This window comes from Struthio camelus, chromosome 1, assembly GCF_040807025.1.
Source record: "Struthio camelus isolate bStrCam1 chromosome 1, bStrCam1.hap1, whole genome shotgun sequence".
Lineage (NCBI taxonomy): Eukaryota > Metazoa > Chordata > Aves > Struthioniformes > Struthionidae > Struthio > Struthio camelus.
Window position 1 is genome coordinate 181288201 of NC_090942.1, and position 16247 is coordinate 181304447.

Sequence of the window (16247 nt, forward strand, 5' to 3'; positions counted from 1 at the left end):
GGGCTGCTGGCTGTCAGCATGTCTGTTAGGCCCTTTGCGCTTGGGAACGTGGGAACCAGCTGCTGTTTCGGCCACGGGTGGAGGTCAGTCGCTGTGCGAGCCTCCTTCAGCTCTGTACGGGAGACAACTGCGTCGCACTAGCCACATCTGAGCAACCGGCTCGGCGTAAGGAGGGAGCTGGGGTAGCTTCCCGGCAGTTGCTGGGTAAGCGGTGCCTTGCAGAGGCTGTCACTGTTAGCTGGATCAGCGTACGCAACAGTGTACAGGTAAATGATGACACGCGGCCAATGTCACTGTGACCCGATTGTGACCCCCCCCGGCCCCTTGGTGACAGAGGGCCAGCCGCGCCTCCCCAAGGCCAGTGCGCAACGCTGTGCAGTGGTGTCTGGTCGTCCTCCCTGGTGGGCACGGTGGGTCGTCTTGTACTGAGGTACCGCAGGTACCCCAGGGCGCTGACGATGTCTTGTGCCTGGGAGCGAAGGTCAAAGCACTGCTCAGAACTGGGGGAAGTAGCTGCTTACGTCCCCGACCTGCTTTTGTCTGAGGACTTGAAGCAGGAGAACCGTTGCGTTCAGAACTTCCACGGAGTGCTGCTCTTTGCGGATGTGTCAGGTGGGTCAAAGCGTTATGAAGGGCGGGCACTGAGGAGGAGTCACCGACCCGAGCCGTTGGGACTTAGCGGGCCTTTTGGAGCCCTGGTCGTCCCGCCTGTGGTAGAGAAGGGGTCAAAGGAGATGTCGTTTGCTGCTGAGGTCTTCCGCTTTGGGGAAGTAGCGCTCGGACGTAGCCGAGGTCACAGCCCGGGGGCGGTCTTTGCTGCCAGCCGCACTGCGGCCTGCTTGTGGTCACCCGTCTGCTCAGAGCAGTGTGCGTAGGGAGCTCTGAGGCTGCCGGAGCAGCAGCTTGGGCCCGCGCTGTTGACTGCAGTGCTCTCTCCGGAGCTTTGGGGAGGTGTGAGGTGGGCCAGGCTCTGGCTCATGGAGGCCTGGGAGAGGAGGCCTGGCTGCCTTGCCTCACCCTTGTTAGTCTTTGTCAGGGCAAACTTGGAGGAGCAGCTGCTGCGCAGAGGAGCTGGCTTGCCAGGTGCTGCGTTAGTTGGCAAAGGCCTCCCGGGCTTTCTAGCTAAGGGTGTTGCCTGGCTGTAGGCAAGAGGGGAGGCAGCCGGGGGACGTGCTGGAGGGTGGCAGCCAAGTGCAGGAGCTAGGCGTAACGGGTAGGTGTGAGCATGGGGAAGGCGCCCGTCAGCGAGCGCTCAGAAGCGCGGGTGGAATTAGAGGGCTGTGCCCGCTGTCAGGGGCGCGCCCGGGTTCTCCCGGAGCGTGGTTCTCTTGGCTGGCTGAAAGCGACGTGGAAAGTGCCAGGTCCTTCGGCCCCGTGGACGCGTCCTGATTTCTTTGTGCCTGTGTGTCCCTGTTGCAGGTTTCACTGCTCTGACAGAGAAATTCAGCCAGAGCATCAGCAGAGAGCGGGGTGCGGATGAGGTCACGCAAACCCTCAATCGCTACATGGGTGACATTTTGGAGGGTAAGTGCCGTTCTGCAGGACTGTGTGGGATTGGGCCACGACGAGAGAGAGGTGCTGGGCAGCCTGCTGCTGCTGCTGCCGCCGCCTCCTCCTTGCGCGGGCTGGAGGTTCCCATGGGGCTGAGAGCAGCCGAGAGCAGCTGGGCTCTTCTGGCAGGTGCTTTCTGCTCCCCACGAAGACTAAGGAGGTGCCCGCTTTCTCAGCACCCACCCTTGGCCTTGTGGAGTGACCGCTGTTCAGTGATGGAGGAAGATTTTGCTGGTGTTGGGGCGCAGGGGGGAGCGGGGGCATCTAGCCAGTGTTAGTGCCCAAATGAGCCGGGGATGGGGGCGCTGACCAAAGTGTGCGTTACTTTCCCTGGGGCCTTGTCACAGGGCACAGTAGCGTAGGTCCCAGGGCTGTGGTCCCTGTGAGCAGTGCAGCTGCTACGTTTGCTAAGTTGTGCCCCCAAAGCACCGCTGCTCTTGTGCTGCTGTCTGAGCAGAGCGGCTTGTCCTGCGGCCTTCCTGAAGAAGGCCTAGCTGCAACTCTTGTTGTGCTTTTTTTTTTCGCTCCGCAGAGCTGCTGGCTTTTGGTGGAGACATCTTGAAGTTTGCAGGTACGTGTGCGTAAAAGAGACGTGGCCTCGTCTGCTGCAGCTGCAGACGAGTGCTAGGGGAGAGGGGAGACAGAGCCGCGAGCTGGCAGAGCCCCGAGGGGTGGCTCTGCTGGCACGCAGGTGCCCAGGGGGAGCTGCCGTCCCGGGCCCTGGCGGCGTGGCTGCAGTTGTAGCTGGCGGGGCAGAGGGGGAGGTGTGCCTGTGGCCAGGGTGCTGTAGTTGAGGAGGAGGCCTTCACCCAAACGCATTTTCCCTGGCACGCCTGCTGGCTTCCGCTGCCCCGGCAGGTGGGTGCAGGTCAGGGAGCGTCAGGTGTCACGAGAGCCGTCCCTGTCCCCTTGCTTTCCCCAGGGGATGCTGTGCTGGTGCTGTGGAGAGCAAAGCACACGCAGCTGAGGGACACCATCAGCCTGGTGCTGCAGTGTAGCCAGCAAATCCAGGAGAAGTACAGGATCCGTGAGACGGACGTGGGTCTGAAGCTCCGACTGAAGATAGGTACGGGGAGTGCCGGATTAGGCTGCTGCGCGTTCTCAGGCAGGCGTTCACGAGCTGCCTGCATGCAAAGTGAGCCGGTGGCCGGCCAACGTGCCGGTGTGGGGCCCCTGATGAGGACCCCCTCCCCGGCCATGATCAGTCCTGAATCCATAAAGTGGGTGCTTCGCCTGCACTCGAAGCAGTTGAGCGGGAAGAGCCCGGCTCCAGGGCTGAGCTTCAAAGTTGGCCTGGGAGGAGCTGAGCTGTGGCGGGCTGTGGAGGTAAAAATGCTCTCTGCATCAGTTGTGCTTGTCTCTCACCAGGGATCTCTGCAGGGCATATGTCCCTCCTGACTGTTGGAGACAAAAAGCAGCAGCACTTCCTGATCCTTGGCCAGGCCGTGGGTGAAGTGTGGCAGGCCCAAAACCTTGCCAATGCAAGTGACGTGATCCTGTCACCCAGCTGCTGGGAGCTCTGTAACCAGAACAAGATCAAGACCAAGAGACTTAAAGGCCAAAGCGCTGTGAAGGTGGGTGGGATGGCCTCTGGAGCAATTCTGAGGGCCTAGCCGTGGCCGTGGCTGCGAGGGAGGAAGGTGCGAGGAGGGCGAGGAGACGCGCGTGGAGGGAGTTCTAGGTGTCGACGTAGGTGGGGAGCAGTAGCTGTTGGGGAGCAGTTTTGTCTCCGGGTTGTCTCTGGATTCTGCTGGGTGGCTTTGAAGAGGGGGTCAGGAGGCGCTGGAAGAGCCTGCCTCAACGGGTACTGTCCTCTGTGGGTGCTGGAGCTGTCCTCGACGCGTTTTTGTACTGTGTGCCTTTAGGTTACAGGCATGGAACGGATGTCTCTGTCGGAACGCGAAGACATCTTCTCCAAGTTTACCCGAGCCCAGCTGAACTACAGTTCTCCTGAGGCGTCAGGTGAGGCCCATCTTCATGATGTTCTGTGGCTGCCCAGAAAGGTGGGGGCGGGCTTGTTCAGGGGCCAGCGAGGAACGCCCTCTGCCCTCTCCCCCTTGCAGTTAGCATTTGTGCCTTTGGCCCTGGTGCGCTTCAGCGGAGGCACTCGCTGCTTCCCCCTCCTTCCAGGGGCCTGCTCTGGCTGAGCACCTGCAGGAGGAAGAAACGTGCAACTGGAGGAGACTTTCTCTCCCTGAGTTCCAGTGCCAGCCCCTGCTTTCCAACTGCTTTTCCCTAGGCAGGCTCGTAGTGCCAGCCTGCCAGTCACCGCCTGGATTTTCCTTCCCTAGGCATCCTGAGGCCTGCTGTTACCCTGGCCCCTCGGCATGCTCTGGGGAAACTGCTGCGGAAGTACGTCCCCGCATCTGTTCTGAGGAAGGTATGGCCACAGCTGCCGGGAGCTGTGTTTTTTTTTTTGCCCCGAGGGGAGGATTTATTCCTTCCGCGGAGAGCGCGGGCTGCTGCCCACGTGTGGGCTCTTGCTTGGTGTTTGCTGGAGGCAGTCAGCTCTCGGGGAGAGCTGGCTGCTGAAGGTGTCCCGCTCTCGTCTTCCAGATTGATGACAGGCAGCCCCCGGACTACTTGTCCGAGCTACGGCCGGTCACCTGCCTCTTTGTCAAGCTGCAGTTTGCTGCCGATGTCAACTTAACGCAGATCTGCAAGGCTATCCAGGACAGCAGCGTGATGATGTTGGAGATCATCCGGCCTCACAAGGGCGAGATCAACAAAATCTCCATGTTTGATAAAGTGAGTGTGGGGGAGGAGCCCACCCCGCAAAAGCGTGGGCAGCAAACGAGAGGGCAGTGGCTCTCTCGCTCTACTGAGCAGTGGGGAAAGGAGAAGCAGCTCTGCCTCGGCGCTGGGATCAGCACCCTCTGGCTGGGGGTTGCCCTGAAGCTCTGCTGCTCTCGGCAGAGGCTCGACTCGCACGGCATGAGCCGTTTGCCGTAGGCGTTGTCACAAGCTGTGCTGCCCCCGTCCTTGGCAGGGCTGCACGTTCCTGTGTGTGTTTGGACTCCCTGGAGAGAAGCTGCCCGACGAAAGCGTTCACGCCTTGGAAAGCGCTCTTAAAATCTCCAAGGCGTGCTCCTCGAGGCCTAGGAAAATCGAGTGAGTGGGGAGGCGCGTTGCCCGGGACTGCGCGGGGGAAGGAGGGAGGGATGGTTTCTCAGCGAGACGTGCCCTCTAGCTTGGCCTCCTCTGTCCCTGGGAGGAAGGAGACAGTGCCCTGAGAGGTGCCCTTCTTCCCCGCGCCGAGGAGACGTGCTGTGGCCGGCTGGAGTCAGGGACTTTCCGCCCGTCCCAGCTGTGAGGCCTTAGGGGAAGGGCTGAAAACTGCCTGGCTGCTCTCGGGAGCCCCTTTCACACGCTGCGGAGCTCTGCAGGTCCCCGAGGTCTGCCCTGCCAGGGCGGGAGGTGGTGCGAGGGGAGCTGGGTGAAGGGGTGAAGGTAGGCGGGCAGGCAGGCCTGTGCGCGGGTGCTGCTGAACGCCTGTTGCTCTCCGTGTGTGTCAGGGCCGTGTCTGTCGGGGTTACCAGCGGGACGGTGTTCTGCGGAGTCGTAGGCCATCGCGTGAGGCACGAATACACAGGTACGAGGTGTTTGGCTGAGGAGTGGGTGGCTGGGCTGGGTCTGTTCAGCCGGAGCAGTGTGCCAAAGGAAGAGGCAGAGCGGCAGGGAACAGCCTGTTGCCCGTACGTGCTGGGCTGGGACGAGGCCTTGGCCTGTGGCCTGTGGCCTGTGGCCTGTGGCCTGTGGGGAACGAGGGAGGCAGGGCGGGCGCCACTGCGGTGCGGGGGACCGGGCTCAGAGCCTTGTTGTTCCTGTTGGTTGTGCTGCCAACGGTTTGGGGCTTGCCTGTGCTGGAGGCGATGCAGCCGTTGGCGGTGAAGGGTGGAGCGGGTTGGTTTCATAGGTACGTGAATGCGTGCTCTCTCTCTGTGGCAGTCATTGGCCAGAAGGTGAATCTGGCAGCCCGGCTGATGGAGCACTACCCTGGGCTGGTGTCCTGTGACGCAGCGACGTACGCAGCCTCTAGGCTGCCCCGATGGTGCTTCAAGGAGCTGCCGGAGGCAAAGATGAAGGGGGTTGTCGATCCTGGCCCCGTGTATCAATACCTGGGGGTGTCGGCGAAGTCGTGAGTGTCCTGTTTGAGCGGGCTGGTTGGGGGCAGGGTGGCACACAGGGTCCAGTCTTGGTCCGCCAAGAGGAGTTGTGCAGAGCTGGCCCCCGCCCACACCTCCCATCGCTGGGGCTGAGAAGATGGAAAGGCAGAGCACGGGTATGCTTTTGGCCTGCCTACGCTGGTGCCTCCTGCTGTAAGGAGACTGGGAGTGATGCCGGAGGGGTGGAGAAGGCTTTTAGGTGTCCGTAGGCACAGAGGGGCCTTGCAGCCCCTGCCCAAACGGCTTCCAGCTGTGCTTTCTGCCCTGTGCTTGCTCCATTGCGCGCAAGACTAACGCAGTGGCAATTCTGCCCCAGGGAGGCGTTCTCCCAGCTGCTTCCGAGCATGAGGCTCCCAGAAAGCTTTTGGTCAGGCCAGGACTCAGTTCCTGAGTGCCTCCTGGTGAAAGTTCAGGTGTTCCCCCGGGCCAGGGTTTGGCATCCTCTTTGGAGGACGTTTGGAAGGTTGACGTTGCCGTCCCCTTGCAACTTCAGAAAAACTCAAGCCCAAGGTGCCTGGTGCTTGGCGCCTTGGCCCAAGAAGTGACCCTTGTCGTCCTGTTGCACGTCGTGGCTTGCAGTGTTTTTTCTTGCCCGTCTTTGCCTTGACAGCAGCTGTTGCAGGGCCCCGCTTCTAGAAAGCGCTGCCTGTGAGCACAGGCCGGGGGACCAGAGACTTGTTTGGCTTGTCCTGCGGGGTGCAGCAGTGTGCTAGCCAGCGGCACTGCCTGGCTTCTTGCTCATGTCTCTGCTTCCTTGGGCTTTGGCCTGTGGCGCTCGAGTCTTGATGCTGTCTGGTGTCCCCCTGTGGCCGTTGGGCTTCTTCCTGGCTGCAGCTTTGCTAGTGCTCGTTTGGTGTTTGCGCTCTCTGCTGGGCCAGTGGGAGCGTGGGCAGGATTTGCTCCGGCTCAAAAGAAGAGCGGGCACCCGGGAGCGCGTACCCTCAGCTCCAGCTCCACGCGTGGCTCTACGTCCTCCAGCTTCTGCCTACTTAATTGGCTCTTGTTTTTCTCTTCCCGCTGCTAGCGTGTTTGGCATGGATGTTATGAAGGAGAGGTCCGGCTATTCCCCGTTGCTCGGTAGGTGGAGAACGCCTTGGTCTGCCGAAGGCCGATTTGTTGCCGTCGGTACCTGTTAGTTCCGCTCTGGGAACGGAGAAGCTTTTGCGAGGGATGGTGTTGCCCGGCGTGGCCCTAAGGGTTTGGTGCATACCTTGGCTCCTAGCTGGTTCCTGTCTTTGGGGTTGGGCCGCAGCTAGAGGTGGGAAGCAGGGTGAGGCGTGCACCGGGTGCTCCCTGCTGTGCTGCATAGCTAGCGTGGCGGGACCTTTCCAGTGTGCAGTTGCTCACAGCCTCAGGGCTAAAGCGATGCCCGTATTTGGGATCGGGGAGGAGATTTCCTTGGGTCTGACTGACCCGCTGCGGCGGCGAGAGAGAAGGGTGCCGACGGCTGTTTGCTTTCCAGCTCGCTGCAACAGCTCGCTTTCTTGTTTGCCTTCCCAGGTCGGGAGGAGGAGATTGCCCTCTTTGAAAGCTACTTGAAAGCCTACGTGGATAAGAAAGCAAGCCACATCATGGCGTTTGAGGGCGTAACGGGCTCTGGAAAGAGCCATTTACTTACGGAGCTTGCCTCTTTAGGCCAGGCTGCTGGGCTCAGGTGAGTGTTGCTGACCGGGACCTGCGGAACGCTTTCGCTGCCCAGCCGCTGATGTCCGTGGGCTACTGGAGCCCCTCTGCCCGGGTGCGTGGCCCTTGGACTGCAGCATCCCTGCAAGGCCTGCAGGAGCTGCTGCTGAGGAGCAGCTGCGTGCTCTCCTGCTCCCTCCTGAGGGAGCTAGAGGTGGCTCCTGGAGCCACTGCTGTTGAGCTTCCTTCTTTGGGCCAGGCACCAAGCAAGGTAGAGCCCGAGCTCAGTCAGGGCTTTGGCCGTAGCCCCAGAGCCAAGAGAAGAAACCCAAGTGGCCCTAGATTCCGCCTCTCCCCTAGAGCTTAGTGCGAGAAGCCTGCGGCTGCTTGGGTCCCTCTCTGAATCTCAGTGCCTTTTGCTTCTGCATGGCAGGGTAGTGGCTGTGGAAGTGCTGGAGCTCAACCTGAAGCAGGTCTACTCTGCCATGCGCATGGTGCTGGCTGTGGCCATGGGCCTGCAGGCCTGTAAATCGTGCAGTGCCAGACAGCTCGTCCTGCAGGAAAAGCTCCAAGGGCTGGTGGAAGAGAGCAGCTACTGCCTCCTCAACGTGCCTTTCGTCGTTAAGGTGAGAGCGAGAGGCCTCTGTGGCCGTGGCGAAGGCCTGCTTGTGAGCCGTCCTGTGGCTGTTGTGGTTGGGACACTGTGGCTGGGGAGTGGGCTTAGCTCCCTGGTGGGAGCAGCAGGAGGGTAGCACAGGCTGTGCTTCTGTTTGTGGGTCCAAAGAGGGGGGCGAGGGGGCCGAGGGGGCCCCTTGTTAGGGGTGAGTGCAGGTGCCAGGCTGCTGCAGGCAGTTCCTGGGGCCTTGCTCAGCAGCCTGGAAAGGGCATTGCAGAGAGGCTTTGAGAGGGGGCTGATGAGCTGGTGCTGAGTTCACTGGTGCGGGAGCAGCCTGCTCCCTCGCGCGATTGCCATGGCGAGGGAAGAAGCTCTTCTCCCGCCTCATCCCTCCCTGCAAGAGCTCTGCCAGAGACCCTCAGCAGAGGGCCTCCGTTGTAGGCTCCCGGTGACGTCCGCGCTGCGTCTCCTCTCCACTGTGTGGGGGAGAGGTAAGATGCTGAGGGCAACAGAGGCGTTTTGCTCGCTTGGACTTGCGTGGTGGGCAGGTGTGCTGAACCGCCCTGAAAGGCTGTTGCTCTGTGACTCTGCTTTTCCGGCCAGTTTCCCCTGTCGGAGAAGGTGTCCAAGATGAGCGACGCTCAAAGGACAATGGAACTGGAGTTGGTTTTTAAGAAAGTGCTACAGAAGGTGAGCCGTTCTCCCCATCCTGGGTCAGAGAAGGAAAGCAAGGCCGCAGGCTGAGGGCTCTGCAGGAGAGCGGTGGGAGCTGGTGGGAGGACAATGTACCGGGGTCATTGCCCTGCAGAGGCTGAACTCCCCATGCCATGTCCCCTGATAACTTTCCTCCTGTGAAGTTGGAGGGCATGTGCTCAGGGGGAGGAGGAACGGTGTCTTTCCGTGCCACCGTGCCCGAGAGACCTTAAGAGTCTCGGAGCACGGAAGAGCGGGTGAGATTCTGAACGAAGAGGTAGCTGGGGAGAGGAGAGCGACTTCTGCGCGTCCTCTGTGTGGGGAGAGGCCGGCCAAAGTTTGCCCTGTGGAGGATGCTTGAGAATCCCTCAGAATCCACCCAGACCAACGTGTTTGTTTCAGCTCGTTGAAGACGAACTTGTCCTGTTTGTCATCGACAACGCGCACTACATCGACTCTGCCTCCTGGGCTGTTATGTCGCGCGCGCTCAGAGATGTCCCGCTCTTTGTGGTCATGGGCTTTGCTCCCGCTCGCTCTAGAAGACAGAGGCTCTGCGAAGCTGCAGCAGACATCATGAAGTTGCAGCAAACGACCCACGTTCATCTGGGAGAGCTGAAAGCTTCAGCTGTTGTGCAGAAAGCCTGCCGGGAGCTGGGAGTTGTCAGCGTGCCCAGGGACCTAGAGACGTAAGTCCCAGGCGGGGCCTCGGAGCTCTTCCCGAGGGGTTGACCCTCTGCAGAGAGAGGGCAGGAGGGAACGAACATGGTGGGGCAGTGGGGGCGATTTGCTGGGGCCGAGGCTCTCACTGGTGCTGGGGAGGATCTAGGCTGTTGGGGCCAGGAGAGACGAGGCTGGCAGCTCTGTGCCTTGGGCACTGTCCGCGACTCTTTTCCGGCGCGTTCCAGCAAGCGCTGTATCTTCCGGGCAGCTCAGATGCCAAAGGCAGTGGGAGTGCTGGCCTGTTCAAAAGGGAGGTGTAGCTGTGGCAAAGATGCTGGTCTGAAGCGTGTCCCACCTTGCTTTGCCTGTGTCAGTCCCTGCTGGATCTGCTCCTTTCCAGGTTCCTGATGCAGAGAAGCTGCGGGATCCCATATTACTGCGAGGAACTGCTGAGCGACCTTAAGCGCCACGACATGCTCTTGTTCCACCTGCTGCGGAAGGGCGAGAAAACGGAGGACAAGTGGGAGAGCCTCTTCAGTAAGCACCTTTGTGGCTGACGGCCTGGCTGCTGCGGCCCATCTTCCAGAGCACGTTGTTGCCCTGGGCTTCCCCTGTGAAGCTGGCACAGGCTGGTGTTGCAGCAGTAGAGGCCTTGGCCTGGCTCAGGCGTGGGCTCCTGCATGCCTTGCTGCTGGGATAGCCTAAGCACAGGCTGGGGAGTTTGGGTGGCTTTGTGAGGCGAAGCAATGCGGACGGGGCAGAAAATTGCAAAGGAGGGGAAGAGACGCTCCCTGGCACTAAGCTCAGCCCTGGTATTGTCTGGAGGCAGCATGAACGGGGGCGGTTATTGTGGAGCAGTGCGGAGAGTGGCGTGGCTGCAGTGTGCCTTGGGTGCAGCCGCGCGGTGGATTTATGCTGCCACGGACCGCAGGGCCCAGCTGCTGTGAGACCTGCTCGGGGGATGAATGCTAAAGGGTGGAAGATGGAGGGCAAGCGGGAGGTCACGGCCTGAATCGTCTCCCTTTTTGAAAATCGCTTTACGCTGCTCTCTTGCTCCGCTCAGCTTCTGTAACGGAGGCTTCCCCTGCCGCAGCCTCCTGGAGCTCCAGCGCGGGGAAGGACCGCAGGGTGTGCACCATCAGACCTGACGTGAACCTGCAGAGCATCGTGCTTCCCTCCACCTTGAAAGGTGAGGGGCCGAGCCCCGCTGCGGCGGCTGGCGGCTGCACGGAGGTTCTTTCCCGGGGCGTGGGCTAGAGAGAGGCTGCGCGTCTGCGTGCTGCAGAGTTACCCCTCTCAGCTCTGGGGCTCTGCTGGGAAGGTGGCTCTGGTCCCGCTGGTTCTTCCCATTTCTCGGGGTGCTGGATGGGAGGCTGGGAATGAGCTTCCCTGCCCTCTAGCTGTGACCTTGCGCAGTGAGCCTGGCAGAAACGTTCCCCAAGGAACATGTGTTTCTCCTTTTCCCGGTCCTTGCTTCCTGTGCTTGCAGGAGGAGCAGAGCCGTGTTGGAGATACGTGCCCTGGGTTGCGACTGCCCAAGGGGTTTGGTCCCTAGGAAAGAAGGCTACAAATGTAGCGTCTGGTGTGGTGAAGCTAAGGCAGCCTCGGCAGCCTCAGGCTTGGGAGAGGGCAAGAGAGAGACCTGTGGCTTGTTTTTGACAGGGATTGCGCTGGCTGAGGTGGACAGCATGAAGCCCTCGGAGCGGATGGTCTTGAAGTGCGCAGCCGTCATCGGGCCGACGTTTACCACCGAGCTGCTGTTACGCCTCCTTCCCAGGTGGACCAGGACCAAGATGAACAAGGCGTTGAATGTCCTGGTGAGAGGCAACGTCTTGAAGTGGCTGAATGCTGGGAAGGTGCCAGAAGGCAGCAGTGTTCCCGCCGAGGGGTCCGCCACCTCTCTGGAGGAAGAGAGCGGTAAGTGGTGATAATGCGCCCCCGGGAGCGTGGTAGGCTCCTGCTGCTCCCGGCTGTGTGGCTGGCGGGGCTCGCCAGGGCACGCTGCACTGCCCCCTCCGGTGGTGTGTAATGCCCAGGGCCGGCCTTGCTTCTGCTGCCAGCAGCCTCGGCAGCTGCTTGCGGGGGTGCGGCTGAAGGCTGTGCGTTGGGAGGGAGAGCAGGGCGGGAGCCTGTTGCGCAGGCTGTGCTGGTGTCGGCAAGGCAAACGGGTCCCTTTCACCCTAGCGCTGCGAGGCTCCGAGTGCAGGAGCGCTGGTTTCCTGCCAAGGATCCACGCCAAGGCCTGTCTTTCGTCCCCCGGCTGTGGCCCCAGCTGTGGCTGATGTGAAGGCCCGTTGCCTTTCAGGTGCCCAGAAGCGGTGCTTGGGCGAGACCGAGAAGACGGCGAGGCTGCAGTCTGGCGTCCTGACCTTCTGCGCCCCGCTGCTGCGGGAGGCTGCCTACGAGCTGTGGCCCAAGGGACAGAGGGTGGCCATGCACCGCAAGTGCGCGGCCTTCCTGGAGAGGCAAGCGCACAAGTGCCAGTGCTGCGGCGGAGGGGACTTTGTGGCCTTCCACCGCTTGGCCCTCGGCAGCGCCCAGGAGGCAGAGAGCTGGGACGACCGCGCCAGCGAACGCTACTCGTCCAGCTGGGAGGCCTGGCTGCTCAGACAGGAGGAGCTGAAGAGGGATGAGCTCCGTGCCGCTCCGGGTATGCTAGCTGCCGTGCTTTGGAGCCTGGGCCCTCCACACTGTGCTTGCGCAATTAATGGAAGCGCTCCTCTGTCTCAAGCGCCGTCCGCAGAAGCGTTTTGCTGGAGCCTAGGGATGCTGTCAGCGCAGGGGAGAGGCTTCCCTAAGACTAGCTTAGTCCTCCGCTGAGGCCAGCTGCACCAGCAGAGCCATGCTGTGGGCACAGCGTAGAGCCTCTCTGCCCCGGAACGCCCTCCTGCATTTCCCCGGAATGACCGGAGAGCAGCCCATGTCCTTGCAGTGACAAGAGCCTTGCGGTGCACCCCCCGGCCCCGCAGGCTGAGGCGCCTTTCCTGGTGGGTGTGCTACGCTTGCCCAAAACATAACAGCCCTGCCGGGAAGGCAGCTCTCGGGGGAAGGGGCCAGGAAGAGAGCTGCCGTCGGTCCCTTTGACTCTGCTCTCCTCCCCTTTCTGATCGAGCGTGGCAAGATGCAGCTCTTCCCGCGTGTGAGGTGAGGAAGCGTTTAACTCGTGCTTTGTTTCCAGGTACTGCAAAAGCTCTGCAGAAAGAGAAGAGCTTCCTGGAGGAGACTTTTCGGTGAGGAGAGGAGGTTTTGGTTATGTTGGGAAGTCAGCGGGCCCAGGGTCTGCAGAGGGGGCAAGTGGAGTTTGCAGTTGTGCCTGCTGGCTGTGACTCTAGCTCAGGAAAGAGCTGGCCTGCAGGGTGGGAGCTGGGATGGGGTGGCCCTGGAGATGAGCCTCTTGGAGGAAGCCAGTGGGATCAGGGTGACCCAGTGGGGGCAGGGTGGAGCCAGCCCTGCCTTCCTAGCTGTGGGAGAGCAAAGTTGCGAGGTGTGCAGGGGCAAAGCAGCCAGCGGGAGCAGGGAGGCTGCTGGAAGGTGACAGAAAGGCCTGCTTGACTTTCTCCCTGGGGCAAAGAGCAGCGTTGCTCCAGCGCAGGGTCAGCAAAGGCACCAACAGCATCGCGTCCTCGTGGATCTTGTTACCGCTAAAGCCAAAGGAAGAGTTTGCTAGGGCTTGAAAGGGGCGATGTTGCTCCTCGTCCCCGTTTTGCCCTGCCTGGCCCCGCTCGCCTTGGGCTCCGGGGCTCCGGAGCGCGAGAAGACTGCTCAGCGCGCGCGGGTTGACGTCGCTGCAGTGGAAGATGTGCACAGGGCCTTGCTTGTGCTGCGCTAGAATATGCTGTTGGTCTAGGCAGACGGAGCGGTATAGGTGATGCTAGCGTGTGTCGTCTTTCTGCGTGATCTTGTCTCTGAGTAGAGCGGCAGAGCAGTTTCTGGCCAGGACGGAACGCGTACCTACGGTGCCCAGCAAGACCAAAGGGACGCCCGGTGCCGCGTGTGCCTGTGAATGCAGGGCCATTGTGGATTTGGTGCTTGTGCCGCTGGCTCACCACCACATGGCAATGGGCAACGATGCCAGAGCCCTTTATTACCTGCTGGAGTGCACGGCTGCCTACTTGCACGTCTCCGACAACTACCTGGTGAGTCGCCCTGCTTGCCGGAGCCCACTGCACAAGGAGGCCTCTCAGTTGCCTTGTCCTGGGCAAACCGATTTTGCCATTGCACTAGGACGTGCCTCTGTGGGGACTTGGGGCTGAACCGCTGGCGTCAGAGCCGGCCTTCTCCCCCTGTTTGCTTCTCCTGGGGCAAGGGAGGCAGGGCAGAGAAGCAGGACCTTTGCACAAGGCGCACGCGCCAGGAGGTGGTGCGAAGGAGCACTCGTGCCCGTGGGCTGTGTTAGGGTGGGCATCGCCAGGGGCAGATGTGTGCCCTCCTCAGAGAGCTGCTGGAGGCAACTGGGAACGATGGGGCTGGATGCAGGCTCTGCACCGACGCTCACCTGCTCTCTGTGTGCTTGTTCCAAGGCCTTTATGAACCTGAAGAAAGCAGAGGTTGTGAGGAGCTCAGCGGCTGAGAAAGCCGATGTGCTTCCCTGCTTTGAAGAAGCCACCTTCCTGAGCCTGAAAGGGGAGGTAAAGTGCCAGGGAGGTTCTGAGGGCTCTCCTGGTGGGTGGAGTTGGACGCTTTTGTTGGGGGGTGGCGGCGGCGGCGATAGGCCTGGCGTTTTGAGGCACGGCCGCTACCAGCGGCCTTTCCTGTGAGCGCTTCAGCCTCCGGCCAAAAGCGGTCGAGGCCCTCGGCCTTGGTTCAGGCAGAGCCTGGAAATGTGGTGCGTGCTCAGTCGGAGCCCTTTGGGACTGTCTGAAGAAGCCTTTCTCCTGTGCAGGTCTGCTACAACATGGGCTGCATGGACCTGGCAAAGAAGACGCTCAGCAAGGCATTGAGCCTGCTGAAGAGAAAATTCCCCCTCACCTCAGCTGGCGTCGTCTTCCAGTTTCTGCTGGAGAAGTCAGAGCGTGCCTCCCACAGGAAGAACAGAGAGTCCTCCCTTCATCAAGAGGCAGGGTAAGAAGCCGAAGGGAAAGAGGAGGGAAGGAAGAGGCGTTTCCTGCGTGGTCCCGGGCACCTAGGCCCACACCTGCCTAGGCTTAAGCCCAGACTTTCCCTGAGCATAGGCGTTAGCACGGGGAAAGCTGCTGAGGGACCTGGAGGCTCCTGGGTGGGGGAGCGGGCACGTGTTGGCTTGTGGGGGGGGGTGGTGGGGGTGAGAGCAGAGAGATGTTCCCAGGGAGCACAGGCTGCAGAGGGGAAGGGAGCCGGCAGGGAGGAGCAGGACGTGGGCAGGGAGGGGTAAGTGGAGGGGAGGTGTGAGAACGAGGAAGCTCAGGGGTTGCAGCCAGGTGCAAGGCTGCCGTAGAACAAGCCTTTTCCTCGCGGTGCCCAGCTTTGCTTCGCCCTCCCTGGGCTGTAGTGCCAACCCGTTCCTGCTAGCAGCCATCTTTCCCTGGGGGTGCTTCTTGGCTCTGCCGCTTCCATGCCTGCAGCCCGGCCTGCATCAGCTGCCGCCCTGCTGGGAGCAGGTGCAGCTGCCTCCTCTGTCGCCCTGCTTCCCCTGGCCCTGCCTGACCTGGCACTGTGTAGCTAGTGGCTGTGGCCCAGCAGTTTCTCTTGTGTGGCAGGAGGGAGAGGCTGCCCTGGCTGTTCCGGCAGAGCCACTGCCTTTCCTTGCTGCGGCAGCTCTTCAGCCTGGAGGGCACTTCCAGCGGCCGGAGGCTCTCGCGCCTGGCAGCGCTCATGAAGGTCAACACGGCCGAGGAGTCTGAGGATGCGAGTCACGTGAGTGCCTCCTCTCTGCGGCAGCAGACGCGTTTCTGACATAGCTCCTTTCCCCTGGCCCGCCTAGAGTACCAGCAGGGTCTGCCCGGGGCGGCAAGAAGAGGCCAAACGCGACGGAGTGGTACCCGTCCCTGAACTTTGCTTTACAAACTTCCAGCAGACGTGCGTTGCTGCTCTTCTTGGTAGTCGCTCTCATGGCGTTTGTTTCGCCGTTGTAAGCGTTGGGCTGGTTGTGGCTTGAAGGCAGCACCCCGCTGGGGCCCTCGTCTCGCTGCGGCTGCAGTTAGCAGCGGCAGTCCTAAGAACCGTTTGTCGTAGGGGTGAGAGCCCTGAGAGCAGAAGAGAAGAGAGCACCTGGCCGTTGGGTTTATGCCCTGAGCCGTCTAGGCCAGAGAGTCACCCTGGCGACATTCAGTCTTGTACAGTCTCCTGTCTGGACCGTTTTAGATCCTGTTGTCCTACATGGAATATGCGCGGTGCTGCCAGGACCTGGGCTGCCAGGAAGAGTGGCTGCAGTACGGGCGGGCGGCCATCCAGCTTAGCTCTGACGACGAGCTCTTTGGAGGAGGGGTATTAAAGGCTGCCAAATTTGCCCAGGCCCTGAGCCACCTGAACCTCAGCCTGGGGAATCTGCCCCTCTCTATCGACGTAGGTACGTACTGCCCCCGCTGCCTGCGAGAAGGCATCTCCGCCAAGGGAGCCTGTGCGAGCCTGCTGGTTTTCTTGGCAGGCTATCGCGCCAAGAGCCTGTGCATGGAGCTGGAGAGGCCCGACCTGGACTGCGAGGTCCTCGCCACGCTCTTTGCGGCGCTCTTTCTGCAGATGAGGTAATGCTGCTGCGGGACAGACTGCTGGTTGCGCAGGGTCAGGGGGCCACCTGAGATCCTTCTTGTGTCATTCTCTGCACGCAGCAAAGAGGGCTGCTTGGTTTCTTATTGGATACTCGCTGGCCGTATGGACGCTGGTAAATTAAACAATGCCAAGGGCCGTGGCTGGCTGTTTGGGAGCGTGAGTGTGTGCTGTGAAATTGCTGGAACAGTTGCTGGCTCGGTTCTGGCCCTTGCCAGGTAGCGCTTGCCCCAGGCAATTCCCAGGCCTGGTTTAGG

General features: G+C 61.3%; 2 protein-coding genes across 2 annotated transcripts; both read left to right on the forward strand.

Moving 5' to 3' along the window:
- Positions 1-506: 506 nt before the first annotated feature.
- Positions 507-12283, forward strand: LOC138065246 (adenylate cyclase type 10-like; the record flags this gene model as incomplete). Its single annotated transcript, XM_068929602.1, has 21 exons — positions 507-612; positions 1420-1524; positions 2084-2122; positions 2474-2617; positions 2920-3125; positions 3902-3931; positions 4108-4299; positions 4541-4662; positions 5067-5143; positions 5500-5689; positions 6742-6794; positions 7218-7351; positions 7817-7966; positions 8560-8646; positions 9052-9335; positions 9710-9846; positions 10373-10498; positions 10972-11226; positions 11615-11672; positions 11844-11959; positions 12279-12283. Coding segments are annotated over 21 exons (2616 nt in total), but the record flags the coding sequence as incomplete, so codon positions are not given.
- Positions 12284-13426: 1143 nt separating this feature from the next.
- On the forward strand, positions 13427-16212 carry LOC138065572 (adenylate cyclase type 10-like). Its single transcript, XM_068929718.1, has 5 exons — positions 13427-13445; positions 13830-13937; positions 14192-14370; positions 14985-15155; positions 16209-16212. Exons 2-5 carry the CDS (start codon positions 13836-13838, stop codon positions 16210-16212), a joined length of 456 nt encoding a protein of 151 aa, XP_068785819.1. The 5' UTR covers positions 13427-13445; positions 13830-13835.
- The last annotated feature ends 35 nt before the right edge of the window (positions 16213-16247 follow it).